The sequence below is a fragment of the Myxocyprinus asiaticus genome, chromosome 19, assembly GCF_019703515.2.
Source record: "Myxocyprinus asiaticus isolate MX2 ecotype Aquarium Trade chromosome 19, UBuf_Myxa_2, whole genome shotgun sequence".
NCBI classification, from domain to species: domain Eukaryota; kingdom Metazoa; phylum Chordata; class Actinopteri; order Cypriniformes; family Catostomidae; genus Myxocyprinus; species Myxocyprinus asiaticus.
The window spans coordinates 34023068-34039069 of record NC_059362.1 but is presented as its reverse complement, the minus strand read 5'-3'; the positions used below and the strand labels follow the sequence as shown (position 1 = coordinate 34039069).

At 36.7% G+C, this 16002-nt stretch overlaps 1 protein-coding gene across 1 annotated transcript; it reads right to left on the bottom strand.

Annotated features, from left to right (window-relative positions):
* Positions 1-4622: 4622 nt before the first annotated feature.
* LOC127456727 (RAB6-interacting golgin-like) lies at positions 4623-9903 on the bottom strand. The gene is made up of 5 exons (XM_051725256.1): positions 9696-9903; positions 9095-9428; positions 8213-8314; positions 7936-8076; positions 4623-6142 (listed from the first exon to the last, which is right to left on the bottom strand). The coding sequence occupies exons 1-5, from the start codon at positions 9757-9759 to the stop codon at positions 5752-5754; spliced, it is 1032 nt and encodes a 343-aa protein (XP_051581216.1). The 5' UTR covers positions 9760-9903; the 3' UTR covers positions 4623-5751.
* Between the last annotated feature and the right edge of the window lie 6099 nt (positions 9904-16002).

Here is a 16002-nt window from a genome sequence, read left to right as displayed (position 1 = left end):
TCCTTCTGCTCTGACAATGTTCCCCAACTCTGACGATTGGTTTTTCTAGCAGGACAATGCTCGATGACACACAGCCAGGTCAATCAAGGTGTGGATGGAGGACCACCGTATCAAGACCCTGTCATGGCCAGCCCAATCTCCAGACCTGAACCCCATTGAAAACATCTGGAATGTGATCGAGAGGAAGATGGATGGCCACCAGCCATTAAACAAAGCCGAGCTGCTTGAATTTTTGCGCCAAGAGTGGCATAAAGTCACCCAACAGTAATGTGAAAGACTGGAAGAGAGTATGCCAAGACGCATGAAAGCTGTGATTGAAAATCAGGGTCATTCCACCAAATACAGATTTTTGAACTCTTCCTAAGTTATAACATTAGTATTGTGTTGTTTAAAAATGAATATGAACTTGTTTTCTTTGCATTATTCGAGGTTTGAAAACACTGCATCTATTTTGTTATTTTGACCAGTTGTCATTTTCTGCAAATAAATGCTCTAAATGACAATATTTTTATTTGGAATAACGGAGAAATGTTGTCAGTACATTATAGAATAAAACAAAAATGTTCATTTTATTCAAACGCATACCTATAAATAGTAAATCCAGAGAAACTGATCATTTTGCAGCGGACTCTTAATTTTTCCAGAGCTGTATGTCACTGATTATGATTGCACTCAACAAAACTGACATGAATCAATGCTAAAAAAATGTTGGCACACATCAGGCCTTGAAGGAGTCGTCAAATATTGGGGTGGATCGTTCACAATTAGATGAACGGATTCTTTCATCCAGTGTCCTCAAATTTAGGCTTATTAGAAATGGAAATGATATTAACATTTATATCATTAAAATAAATAGTGCATAACTCTTCTAAAATAATTTTAAAGGAATATTTCGGGTTCGATAGACGTTAAGCTCAATCGACAGATTGTATTTTATTTTATTTTTTCTTAAAAAAAAAAATAAATAAAAATAAAATCGAGCTTAGAGTGAGGCACTTACAATTGAAGTGAATGGGGCCAATCCGATTTCAAACGTAGCCAACAGGCACAAGACGTAAACAATATGTTAACATAATAATACACACGTTTTAACTGAAGAATTAATGTAAGTGCTTTTATAAAAATTAAGAGCTTCACATTTCTGCTCTCAAAAACTGGCCCCATTCACGTCCATTTTAAGTGTCTGTATAACAGATTTTTTTTTTCTTTTTCTTTTTTAAGAAAAGGAGGTACTCGCCGAAAATATTTTTTGTGGTAATCAGCATTATGCCACAAATGCTGTTGATTGAGCTTAACTTGTATTGAACCCGGAATATTCCTTCAAGAATAATGATAACAATGCACACTCATTGGCAAATGTGTATTGTTCAAAAACTTTAACTGAAGCACACTGACGTTCCATGTTTTGCGCGCCAGACTCAAGTAACTTCTCACATTATCTGTCAAGCAATCAAAATAGTATAAAGTTCTGGCTGCAGTGGCCACAGCTTCAGCTTCGAAGAAAGTAGTGTCAGACCACTTGGTGGGTTATAAGTGTGGGCTTTCACAAGGTAAATGTCATTGTGTTTCAAAAGCAAGAGTCTATAGGTTCCTCACTGCCACAGACATCCCGTAGCTTCCAGCCTCAAATCTGGGAAAAGAGCACTTGATGCCATCAAAGGAAAACGGATTGAAACCAGATGTGCTGCCTTCGTTCTTTCCATGTATTTAATTAAGCCGCTGTGGGGATGTAGTAGACCTTTTTCATCATTAGTTTCCCCTCCACATTCCCTCAGCTGCCAACTCCTCTACAAGCGACTTCTCTCAAAAAGGCCTTCAATCGGAGATCATGCAATAGGAGACAGTCTGTACAGTTGGTCCTTTTTAAACCTGCAAAACCTTTTTCTTTCAAAGTCAAATCCGTGTGGCACATGCCCATCATCGTTTGAGCTCAGGGGTCCAGCTTGAAATGCACTACATTGTTTATGGCCTGTCAAAACCCAAAGTTTAAAAGGTTTTGCTTCATCGCTTTGGGCAGATGGCTTACATTTAAAAAGTTCTAGCGATCAAAATGCATGATTTGGACAGCTCTACCTGAGAATGACCTATTGTGCATGGATCAATCAGTTTGCATTGATTTAAAATGGAAATTACAAGATGGACATTCAAGAAACGAAAGGCTATTAAATTGTGCAGTGAGTAAATCTACTTTTCACAATGCCATATGCAGCAATATGGAGCAAAAGATGCAAAGAACATTACATAACTGATCTTTAATATATATATATTTTTTAATGTAAATGTATTTATTTGCCTGCAAAGATATGTTTCTATGCTATAAAGAGAATGTTATAACTTATGATTGAGAACATAACTCTCTCTACTTTGGATTGACATATTGGCATTAGACTCGATATTTTGTATCTAAAGGATCGAATAATAATTAAAAAATAAATAAATAATAATAAAAAAAAACAAAAAAAAACTGACAACTCGTCAATGAAAAGCGTGCGTAGGCGATATTTCGATTGTTTAATAGTCAATTTACAGTAGTTATTAAAAAAAGAGACATTCGTGTAAGTTTTCTAGTTAAGTTTTCACTAAACGATTTGTCAGGATTTTTTTTATTTTATTTTTTTTTATCTTTAGCCACACCTAAAGTTAAAAGATTAGCAACAGCATCAAGTGATGAATCATTATTCCCAAATATATTTCAATATGGCTTGTTTACGGCTGATTTTAGCCTGTCAGTATCACCATCGCAAAACAATGCAATGAAACAACGAACTGAGGCTTTGTCTCTATATAGACGTGACTTTTTTTAGGCTCAAATTATGGTGTCACTTGTTATTAAAAATGATCTACCTTCTGTAACATGACTCGAAAGTATAGCCTATTTGTTCAGACAATGTGTCTTAAAATATGTGCTTTACCAATCAACGGACATCAGGAGTCCGTCTACTATAAGCCGATGACACAAAACATTTTGACATATTTGAACGAGTTTTGGATGCTTTAATCAAGAAGCGCGTGCACAGGTCTGCAGGTGAGCTAGCATAGTAGGAGGCGCTTTAACTGTAATTAAGGGAAATTAAAGCGGACAGAGCTCGAGGTATGTAATCAGCACCAGAGGTCAATGGACAGCACTAACGCACTTTATAGTGTTTAACACTTAAAACGCCTTCCTAACAAGGGGGATGTAGCACAGTTTAAGAAATTTGTAACACACAGTTTTGTAAATCAATCGTGTACAAATAATTTAATAGCATATAAAATGTTCTACAGTATGTTAAATCTGTCATATTATTAATTAATCAAAATAAAATTTAAATACATGTAAATAAAATAGTCTATTCCTTATAGCATTATGATGTGAGCACGGAATTTATGTTCTAAGTAGTTAGTTGTAGCCTCGCAATTATAGTTGCGATTCAAGGGACAGACTCCATTATGGTGTGTTCTACTAATTTAGCTTAAATTAATTTTATTTTTTTGTCCTTTTTGAGTGATTCAAGCTACTCTCTTTTCTCATCCGCATAAACAACTCTAAATAGCCTATTGCTTAATTATAGATGTACTTTTCTTTGAATAGGCCTAAATGCAATGGTCAATTCTTTAAAATTACATGTTTTGAAGAAATATATTTTATTGCATGATTAACTGTCATGCAAACGGACGATGATTTAACTTAGATTTATCACTCGTCATAAAAACTTGGACAGTAAAAAATGGGTATGTGTTTCCAGTGTTAAGAATAAATTGGGATAAAGCTTAAGCCATTAAAACCTCTCTTCCTAAAGTAAATAGCTTTCTTTTCGCTGTTGCATCCATATATATATGAGGGTTAGAGGGTAGCCTAATCGACAAGATCAAAACTGAATAGTGACTTGCCAGAAGGCAGAGGTTTTCTGTAAAAGTTGATCTCCTGTGCATTTTCCTCTCGAGTTTCTCGGGTTACGGAGCCCTTTCAGCCTGTCACGGAGGACCGAGGGCACATAAATCAGAGAAAAGCGCTCTCATAAACTGGGAATCACACGAAATTTCCAGGCTTGTATTTATATCCAGAATTTGTCAGTATTGGTATTGATACAATTAAACTAATTAGAACAGAATACAATCGAATAGAATCTTTATTCTTCGTTTACTGTATTAATTGTATGTTTTTCTATTGTGGTGCTTTGCCACTGTAAATCGGCCTATTAATTATTTCAATTTAGGATTGTGAAAACTAATCAAATCTAATTAGCGGTTACTCATTTGAACGGATAATATTAGGTAGTTAGTTTGCACAGTTAAATTTGTTTAAGACTTTAAATGGAGCAGGTTTGGCAGAAGAGCCATAAATAAACGACATGTGATTTTTCCAAAGCTGAGTCTGCACTCCTCCAGAGATGTTCAGACGTTACTGAATCACTGTAAGAGCTTGAAGTGGGTATAAGGAGCAGTTACAAGACTCTTAAAAGTAGTCGAGGGTCATCTACAGAGGGGATTTACAAAATGAACCGCTGTAATTAAATGGACCAGGTCATTCTCAAATTCCTGACCATTAAAGGATACATTTGAATATGTTTAAAAGGCAAGCAAAATGTAATGTGATGTATTTCAAACGTAAATGCTATGAGGTATGCAATAAAGAAACTGTATTTTGTTCAAAACATTAAAATACTTTATTCCCCTACAAAATATTGAATTTAAATCATCCTTTATAACCATTATAATGTACAATTTTAAGCAAAAGAATGAAAAAAAAAAAAACTAAGATATAAAAAACCCTCATATATTAAATTATTAAATAGCCTACTAAAAGAAAATTAAAAGTTAAAATAACCTTACCATTCTGTAATCTTGTTCTTAAAGCTGGTGAAAAGAAATCATGAGTTTATTAAAAAGTATAAATTGTATGCATAAACAATCTATATATACTTTAGAAAAAAAAACAAAACAAAAAACATTTGAACAATGGTAGTGCATATGCACGTTAATCCCTCCCACAGCAGTGTTTCCCCCAGTACACAAACAACTGTTCTCATCTCCATTGAACGAATTGCCTACTTTGTATGGTAAAACTGCTGCTATCGATTTGTTAACATTTGCATCAAGTTATTTTTTACTATGGACTGCCATGTACAGATAAAAGATTTCATTATTCTTGTGCAACATCATGTGATATAAATTACAACTTTAAAAAGCCACCAGACCATTTGCCAATATTCCATTTTGATTCATAAAATCAGTCACAGTTGTCACTGTTATGGAACGGTCAATAAAAGTTAACAGTGTGGTATTAATAGTGTTTTAACAATAGATGTTTTCAAATGGAGATTTTCAGCCAATTTTCTTCATGGAAGACAAGAGATCAAATTACACAATGACTGCAAACCAAACGAACAACAATTAAATAATACAGAGTGATGCAGCATTGTTTTAACAACCTACTTTTAGGGTAATGTAGTACCTTACATTACAAGAAACAGTATCTTCAGTAGCTTTGTTTTTCTATATTTAGCAGTTCATAATCAACATCTTAGGCCCATAATGTTGGGGCATTTTAGTGTTGGTAGTAAAGAAATTACCCTCATAGCATTTCGGATTTATTATTGACACCCAGACTGACACACTGTCCTATGTCCTCTCAAATCACGTTAGAACATTTAAATTGCAAATGCAGGACTTTTGGATAACATCAACATTTTCACAATGAAGACATTTCTAAAGCTAGTACTGCAAATATGTAAACCATCATGAAGCCATTTTTATAATGACAATTGGGAGCTAGCTGATAACATCTGCAGAAACATCTGTTACTCTTCTCTCCTGATTGTCTTGGCTGATCTGTGGTTCTGTAATGGAACTGTCTTTGCTCATATTTGAGCAATCCAACTCTGTAGACCCCTCAATGCCTGCTGCAGGACCATTTTCAGTAACAAACTGAGGGTTGTCCTCCCTCTGCTTGTCCTCTTGTTCTGCATCCTCTGACATGGGGACTTCCTCAGCATTAAGCTCAAGCTGAAGCATCAACTCTTCCAGTTTGCGGGCCTTGCGTAGCTCATTTTGCTGGATGATTGCACACAGGTGCTCTGTGAGCTGCTCTTTCACCTCCGTTTTCCTATGCAAGTCCAGCTTAGCAGCAACATACTCAGCCTCTGCCTTTTCAAAGCGCTTCCTGTCAACAATAAGTGATCGGCAGGGGATATAAATGTTATTGGCACATAAATGTATATTCTATGCTTGATGTGTACACACAGGAAGAGCTACAATTTCTTCTGTCTGATAACATAGGAAGTACACATTCAACCTGAATTTTTATTAATAATAAACAGTGTCTGGGGCCTGGGTAGCTCAGCGAGTAAAGACGCTGACTACTACCCCTGGAGTCGTGAGTTCGAATCCAGGGCGTGCTGAGTGACTCCAGCCAGGTCTCCTAAGCAACCAAATTGGCCCAGTTGCTAGGGTGGGTAGAGTCACATGGGGTAACCTCCTCGTGGTCGCTATAATGTGGTTCTCGCACTCAGTTGGGCGCGTGGCGAGTTGCGCGTGGATGCCACGGAGAATAGCGTGAAGCCTCCATGCGCGCTATGTCTCCGCGGTAACGCGCTCAACAAGCCACATGATAAGATGCACAGATTGATGGTCTCAGACGCGGAGGCAACTGAGATTCATCCTCCGCCACTCGGATTGAGGCGAGCCACTACGCCACGCTACGAGGACTTAGAGCGCATTGGGAATTGGGCATTAGAAATTGGGGAGAAAAGGGGAGAATTTTTTTTTATAAATAAAAATAATAATAAACAGTGTCTGACTATATGGTGGACAGTAAGCTGACAGTTTTTTCTTCTTTTTCCCCCCTGCAGTTTCTGTATAGATGACTTAAGGTTGTGTATAAAATAAACAGCCTGTAAATGACTCCCATGATCATGTTAATCTATTTAATGTAGTTAGTTTATCATTACAACAAGCAATTCTGTTTATAATGATACAGGTGGAAGGGTTTTTGATACTAAATTAGTTATCCAACAATTTTGACAGTCTTATATTTAATTTAATAAGTGTTCAACTCTATACAATGCACAAGATCACAAAGAGTCATATGGTTAACCAAAAAGATGTGAATGTTTTGCTAATTTAATTTATAATTTTTTTTTTTTTTTTTTTTTTTTTAAATAGCACAGTTAATATGGGGAGGATACAGGGGGCAGTGTTTTTACCCCTGAGCAAACAGACTTTGCAGTTCATAAACCATTCTTTATCACCATTTTTAGAGTGGATGTTAATGGCTACTAGTCATACCCTGCAATTACTGTACTGCGCTATTATACTAGGACTTTTTTTTTCTTCTGCTAAACACAAAGATTTTTAGAAGAATATCTCAGCTCTGTAGGTCCATACAATGCAAGTGAATGGTGGCAAAAATTTTGACGCTAAAGACAGCATAAAAATAATCAATATGACTCCAGTGGTTAAATCTATATCTTCATAAACGATATGATAGGTGTGGTTAAGAAACAGATCAATATTTAAGTCCTTTTTTACTATAAATTCTCCTCCCTGCCCAGTAGGTGGCGAAATGCACGATGAATGGGAATGGCCAAAAACAAAAGAAGAAGAATATGAAAGTGGAGATTTATAGTAAAAAAGTACTTTAATATTGATCTGTTTCTCACCCACACCTATCAAATTGCTTCTGAAGATATTGATTCAACCACCGGAGTCTTATGGATTACTTTTATGCTGCATTTATGTCCTATTGGAGCTTCAAAATTTTGGTACCCATACACTTGCATTGTATGGACCTACAGAGCTGAGATATTCTTCTAAAAACTTCATTTGAGTTTTGCAGTAGAAAGAAAGTCATACACATCTGAAATGGCATGATGGTGAGTAAATTATGAGAGCATTTTCATTTTTGAGTAAACAATCCCTTTAATTCACTAATAAATGTAACAGTTTAATCATTACCATGCTAAGGAATAGTCCATGCTGGCTTCTTCTATCAGTTTTCTGAGAATCCCAATGTCACTGGATACAGAATCGTCTAGTGCTTGAAGTTCTCTCTGGATTTTCTTCAGTTTCACAGCTTCGGCCTGAGTCTGTTTGGACCTAGGAAACAGGAGGTTATATCTAAAAACAGCTTTGGATATTCATACAAGCAAACTAATTCTCAAGGACTGGAAAAATTTCTCATTCTCCAGACATATTAATTTTGCTATAATGTTAAGACAAAATTTGCTCCTACTTCTCAGCAATGGTCTTTGCAAGGAGAGCTTTTCTCTTTTTATTCTTCTCTTCCATTATACGTTGTTCCCACTGCAGCTGCTGGAGACGGTTCCTCTCTCGCCTGTTTTAAAAACAGTTTGGTGGAGTCTTTTATTGAACAAACATTACAACACAATATCATCAAACATCTTTAAATGGTTTTATCTTTAAAGGAATATTCCGGGTTTAATACAAGTTAAGCTCAATCAACAGCATTTGTGGCAAAATACTGATTACCACAAAAAAAACAAAAACAAAAAAAAATTCCCTCTTTTTCATAAAGAAATTAATAAAAAATAAAATCTGGGTTCCAGTAAGGCACTTACAATGGAAGTGAATGGGGGGCAATTTGTAAATGTTAAAATGCTCACTATTGCAAAAGTATAGCCACAAGATTTGTGTAAAGTTATAGCCAATTTGACAACTTCGTTGCCATGAGAATGTAATGTCAACAAACCCTATAACCCTAAAAAGACTGTACAAATTACGATTTTAACAACTTTACAACTCGAATAATATGCAAGCTTCAACAGCAGAATTACTGTAAGTGCTTTAAAAAAATTATAAGCTTCACATTTCTGCCTTTTAAACCCTCCAAAAATTGGCCCCATTCGCTCCCATTGAAAGTGCCTCACTGCAACCTTTTTAAAGAAAAGGAGGGACAAACTGAAATTATTTTTTGTGGAAATCAAAATTATGCCACAAAGGCTGTCGACTGAGTTTAACTTGTATCAAATCCGGAATATTCCTTTAAAACTTTTAGCAAATCTGTAATTAACTGTAACATGCATGATTCTCATTATCTTGACGTCAGCGCATGGATATCTGGCCCAATCTTTGCTAAATAAATAGACTTACTAACAATTCCACTTCCTGTTTGTCCAGCTCCTTAACGATCACTGTTGCCATTGCCTCTGCAGATGGTTCTGGATCGTGCTTAACTGGTTCTGTTTCCTGCTTAACCAGTTCGGACTCCAAAAGCTTAGGTTCCTCCTGTGATTTGAGAGGAGCAGGGTGACTGACAGAAGGTGGGTCTGCGGTTTTGGCAAGCTGTTGCTCAGGGAGCAGAGAGCCACTGCCATCCTTCTGCTTGGCTGGCAGCTGTAGAGCCCTCTCCCGCTGTAGCTGCTGCCTGCTCCGGTTAGTTGGAGCGGGTCTCCGTCCACGACCCAAAGTGACAGGCACAGTCTGATTCGCTGAAAAAAGAACAGAGCAGACTTCTATTAGGACTAAATATTTATCACCCAACAAACTAGTTATTAATCGTTTAAAAACTTTAACTCCTGAAGAAATGAACCGCAAGATATTCGATGCAGGCAACTCACTAGATTTAGAGACAAAAACAGTATTTTCGTATTAAAAAATGATTTTACAAAATGACAATCGGAATTATGCGTCTTATTTAGTTACAGATATAGGTCAATAACAAGAAAGAAGAACTTTCTAATCACTACTGTACTTACTGCTATCGCCGTTCTGCTGCATTCTTCGCAGCTCTTCCTCTGAAAATCCAGCCCATGCGGCCATTTTCTGTACACTATAAAGTATCTTACAACTCAATTCCAACTCGGTTTTATTAAATGCACATATTAATGGCCTTAAATGCTATTTTACAACATATACATGGTGTGATACGGGGAACTTTTCCATGTAGCCGCCATGTTTGTCTTTAGACTGCCACGTCTAAGACCCTTGAAGGCTCCCTTCGCCTGCGTCCTCGGATTTTGCCTGTTTGTATTTTTTCTGGAAACATTCAAAAAATAACCACTTATGACATATGTTATTTATGTTTACAACTTTATCCTGTTATAACCATACGTATAAAACTGAAACTTTTTTCTTTGATAAAATAGCCATAAAAGATGAAGGATAAAACGAAGTACCTTTTCTAAAACGACAGGCAATCATTTTAGGTGGCTTACCTTTAAAATGTCTTTGGGCACATCTTACAATCAAGTTCCCTTCTTGAGCTAAATTACCATAAAAATGCTAATTAAGATAGGTTCATAGTAAACTGTGAAATAGTTTGTTAAATATAGTTTCCACATGCTGCATGTAGGCCTATGTGAATCTTTATGTACTTTTGTCTTCTGTAAAGCACTTTGTAAACACTGTTTGGTGCTATATAAATAAACCTTTACTTACTAAATGTGTAGTAGGCTATAGTACAGGGATATTTAAGGATTCATCCTTATAAACAAAGGCCAATTGCTTAAATCAGTTAAGCTATATTGTTTTGAATAAATATGAGTGTTTGCTTTATAGCAGTCCTCCAGGAAATCTACATCAGACTGTTGGAGTCAATGGCTAATTTTGTTTATCCTCCTCTTCTTGCTCCAATTACCCTTTTCACATTCACTAAGACTTCCTGCACTCCTAGTGGCCAGAGAGGTCAGAGGTTAATGAAAGAGCATGCTTGGTGATAAAAAAGCATGAAATCCACAGAATAGGAGATGTCAAACAGTTGTGGATCGAGTTACACTTTCGCTTTATTGCCAGAAACACCCAAAACTCTTATGTGGGCTTATGGGAGGCCCTGTCATTTCTTTGGATCAGCTGCTTATCTGTGTGATCTGCCATGTTTTGCCAAATGAGTCTTGAATGAGTTAACTCCTGTGTGTATAAGTCCACTTTTCTAGCTGCAAAACAAATTTCCTATTATTATCATTACAATCCATGGGACACCTCCATTTGTGGTGGGTGGTTTGGTAGCACAAGTGTGTTGAGCTGCCTGTTCCGAAAGTAGAAATACCAAGATGTACTTCGTGGTCCAACAATGTAAAGTACAAAACATAATTCAAATGCGGCTGAGGGTTCAAGACTGCAATTAACCAATGATTCAAAACAATGAAGCATTAATAAATGTATATATAGAATTTTATACAGTGGTTAGTTCTGATCCTCTGATCCTCTAAGCAGCATTCTTAAAGTGCTGATATTTATCAGTATTTTAGCACTTCACTGTTTATATAACTTTTCTGTCTGTGTTTGCAGCATTTCAGACAGGTTGTCAGACTGTGCGTTGCTTGCCGACTTTCAATGGTTGACCCTGCTTTGGCATCTTTTGGAGATATTTTCATTGGTGGAGCAATAATATCAAGTCATTTATTGCTTCAAAATACTTTTTTAATTTTATTTTTTATATATATATTTTATTTTTATCATTTAAATAAACCAAGTGCCATACATGATGCTGTACATTTCTGTCTGATTTAATGTGGAATGGCTAAACTTATGGAAATGCACTCTTTTGAAGCCCTTGTTTCAAATACCAATTCAAACACTGCTCACAGTCTAAATGCTTCCCATAAATCCTAAATGTTTGATTTATGACTCTTCATAAATATCAAATATTGATTCAAATAAATTGGCAGCCATCATTGACAGAGCCCATTTGATGTGTTGGCCCATTGCCCTCAAATTGGAGTGTTGCCATGACACAACACTACATCCAGACAGAAAATCTTAAAGGAATAGTTCACCCAAAAACGATAATTTTCTCATAATTTATTCACCCTTATGTCATCTCAAACCTGTATGAATGTTTTTTCTTTTTTCTGTAGAACACCAACGAAGGTATTTTAATGGAGATATGATGTCTGTTTTTCCAGACAATGCAAGTGAATGGTGACCAAGTTCTCAAGCTCCAAAAAGGACATAAAGGCAATCCACAAGACTTCAGTGGTTTAATGTCTTCTGAAGCGATCCAGTTGGTTTTGGGTGAAAACAGAACAAAATGTAACTCCTTTTTCACTCTACTTTTTGCCATCACAGTCTATAGGCACAATCATGATTTCAAGCTCGATTACACTTCTTTAGTGCTTGATGCATTTGCAGAACACTAGATGGCGCTAGGATGTGTAATCAAGCTTGAAATCATGATCCCCAAGGAGACTGCTGATGTCAAGATTTATCGTGAAAAAGGAGTTACATTTTGGTCTGTTCTCACCCAAAATGGAAATCATTGGATTGCTTCAGAAGATATGGATTAAACTACTGGATTACCTTTATGCTGCCTTTATGTTCTTTTTGGAGCTTGTAAATTTTCAATTGCATTGTATGGAAGAACAGACATTATATCTCCATTAAAATATCCTTGTTTGTGTTCCGCGGAAGAAAGTCATACGAGTTTAAGATGAAAAAAGGTGAGCAAAAGAAGAGAGAATTATCGTTTTTGGGTGAACTATTCCTTTAAATAAAGACTAGAAAAACTTAAAGAATGGACAGCCACCTTAGTTATCTCTCATCTCACTTTCTCTTTTTCCTGCTCTTTCTTTTCTTTTAAAAATACACACACATAATTTGTAAATCATCTTTTAATAGGGAATCCAACTTATGCCCACTATTTATGCACAAACACAAATTATTATAATGGATCTGGGTCCATGTTTAAGAACGGAGAGGCCAATTATTCCTCTGGCCCCCAACCATCCCTCAACTGTGTTTAATTAACTTTTGTTAAAAAATAAATAAATAATTGTTTAAAAAAAAAAAAAAAATCATATACGTGAATTGCCCTACAAAGGATGCATAGGGCAGCCAAACAATCACTGCTGCTTCACAGCAGCTTTTTTTTAAGGCAAACTCCCAATTTTTATCCATCTGGAATTGTTTATACTCTTTAAAGGAGAAACACATCAGGAGAAGATAATGACTGGTGGGGAGACAGACTGATGCATGGACTCCATATGGCAGGGCAAGAGTGAAGAGTCCGTCTCTGTGAGCTTATGATCAGTTAAGGTGGAGGAGTCTTTGTCCCAGGGCTGTCCACATGCCCAATTACAAAGAAGACCTTTATGGACACAAAAGCGAGGCCACTGAGGAGGTAAAGAACCACCATCGCCTAAAGAACAAGAAACCTATATTTACAGTTCATAAGTTCAAACTTGAAAGACGTGGTGGCATTGTTAGATTAGGTCTCATATACACCCTATAGGCAGAATAAATCTCGCACTTTTGTTTTGAGTTAATGTTTAAATATGTTTATATTAAGCTGTGGAGTAAAATCACTCCAACATTTGAATGCTGGCCGGCAGGATAGTCTACCAGGCTGAGAGAGTAATGAGTAATTCAGAATAAATACTGTTTTATTAGATACTATGAAGTCCTCTCCATTAATAAAACCACATTCATTGCAAACAGTGACTGCAATAACGTGTAATAAGCGGGGTAGGAGTAATATTACCCATGCATGTTTTAAATGGAGTAACTTATGCAGCATATATATCACCCAACACTTTGGTAACAACCTCAGCTTGGCCGTCTAAATTTAGACACACAAACATTATATAGGTGTACAGTATATTAATTATATGGAATGATTTGGTCACAGAAAAAAAAAAAACATCAAAGATGAATGATGCATTATGTGTTATATCACAAGAATGCTTTCTCAAGAGAGCAATATATTTAACAAAACTACAGCTGCACAGTCCAATTTGAAGAAATATTTATTATGTGAGCCAGATAAATTCCCACGTAAGATCAATCATGACATTTTAGACCATGTAAGGGAAAGAAGAAGTTTTGCTCTATTGCTAAGGTGTCTTGGACAGGTTTCTAGATAAATTACATAGATAGTGAAGAGTAGACTACCTCATTAGAACTGTGTATAACTTATGGCTAATTAAGTGGAATCAGTCCAGGCACAGCAAGTGCACCTCTTGCCCTCCCTGTGACTTTTAGCCATCAATAAAAACACACTTCCCTCAACAAGTCAAGGGAATGGGTCAAAAAGACAAACAGCCAATTCATGGCTGACCTTACGGAAGATATAGGGTTGAGGTCAAAGGGGATGATTAGGGGTCATAGCTGTCCCCCCATGCAAAGGTTCAACTTCAGGAAGATGTAATGGCTTCAAAACCCCACATGTTTTGACTTCCCCATATTTCAGTCTGTTTATGCTGCAAGACTGAGTTTCAGTTTCCAGTCATGGCCATCTGCAAAAAGTTTGGCGTACCAGAGACAGATCTGTGTGATGTCATGCACTGATTAGAAAAGATAGAAATTATCCTGTGATCATTTGCTGTCTCTTTCACTGAATGTTTATCATAAAACTTGTCCATTCTTTTCTCTTTTAAAGGGATAGTTCACCTGGAAATGAAAATTCTGTCATCATTCTAACACACGTATGAACACAAAAGGATTTATTAGATAGAATGTAGGGACTGACAGCCTCAATCACCTTTTAATTTATTGTAAGAAAAATGGCATGGGAATGGTTACTGAGGCTGTCACTCCCTAGGTATTCTGCCTAACATCTCCTTTTGAACAAATGTTACATTTATATAGCACTTTTCTGACACTACACTCAAAGTGCTTTTACACATTGAACAGGGGACTCTCCTCAACCACCACCAGTGTGTAGCATCCACCTGGATGATGCGACAGCAGCCATAGTGCACCAGTACGCTCACCACACACCAGTTATTGGTGGAGAGGAGAGAGTAGATTTATAGAGCCAATTAGTGGATGGGGATTATTAGGAAGCCATGATTGAGAAGGGCCAATGGGGGGAATTTAGCCAGGACACCAGGGTTACACCCCTACTCTTTATGAGAAGTGCTATAGGATTTTTAATGACCACAGAGAGTCAGGACCTTGGTTTAACATCTCATCTGAAGGATGGTGCCTTTTTACAGTATAGTGTCCCCGTCACTATACTGGGGCATAAGGACCCACACAGAGCGCAGGTTGAGCACCCCCTGGTGGCCTCCCTAATACCTCTTCCAGCAGAAACCTTAGTTTTCCCCAGGAGGTCTCCCATCCAGGTACTGACCAGGCTCAACCCTGCTTGGCTTCAGTGGAGAACCAGTCTTGAGGTACAGGGTGATATGGCTGCTGGTGTTCCAATTGTGCTCCAATCCAAAAAGAAAGTCATTTGAAAGATAATGATGAACTATTTCCGACAAATCTAGAATTCCTCCATTCTCTCTTGTGTCTCATTCTTTTCTCATACACCCTTATATTCTCTACGCTGGGCAAGATGTGGTATTAATTGGCACAATTAACTCCTGTCCTATGAAGTAAGTTCAATCACATTGTTATAGGTCACCAGAACAAGAACATTTTGGCACTTCTCTTAAATTGTGACATACCTGAAGCTGACTCCACCTATGGCCTCTATATGTGCCAAACCTACTTGAATTAGGAGCTTTGCTCTGGGACATGTCCAGGCTCTGATCCAGGACTTCACTGCAAGTCTCCATGTATATCCTTCCAGAGCACATCTGGCAGAACCTTAGACACAAGGAAAAAATAATTTCAAGATGAAACAAGGGTGTGGAGTTTTTGAGTTTATGTAAGAATCAAGAGACAATAAAGATGGTTCCACAAAAATGCTCTGTTCACAATAAATGGTGGTAAATAGTTGAGAAAGGCATAATTTTTTCATAGAAAAAAAGATATGTAGTAGTGTAAACATAAACTATTTATAACTATTTATAAACAATTTAAGTAAAAAAAATAAATAAAAAAAAAACCCACTTCCATTGTATTCATATTCAAACCTTTAATATTGCTGATGAAATAATCAAGTCTTAATCGTTCCAATACACTGTAACAGAGTATTCATTTAAACATTCAAATATTGCTGCCTCAAGCAGCATTAGGACAGCTTTGCGTCAATGATGTCAAATGCCATTAGCGTTCACATATCTAGTTTTGATGTACTGTATCTTTTGAATGAGATGTGACTGCCAGACTTCACAGAGAGGAAATTTTTGGCACACCCTCATGCCATCTAAGATGTGTATGACTTTCTTTCTTCAG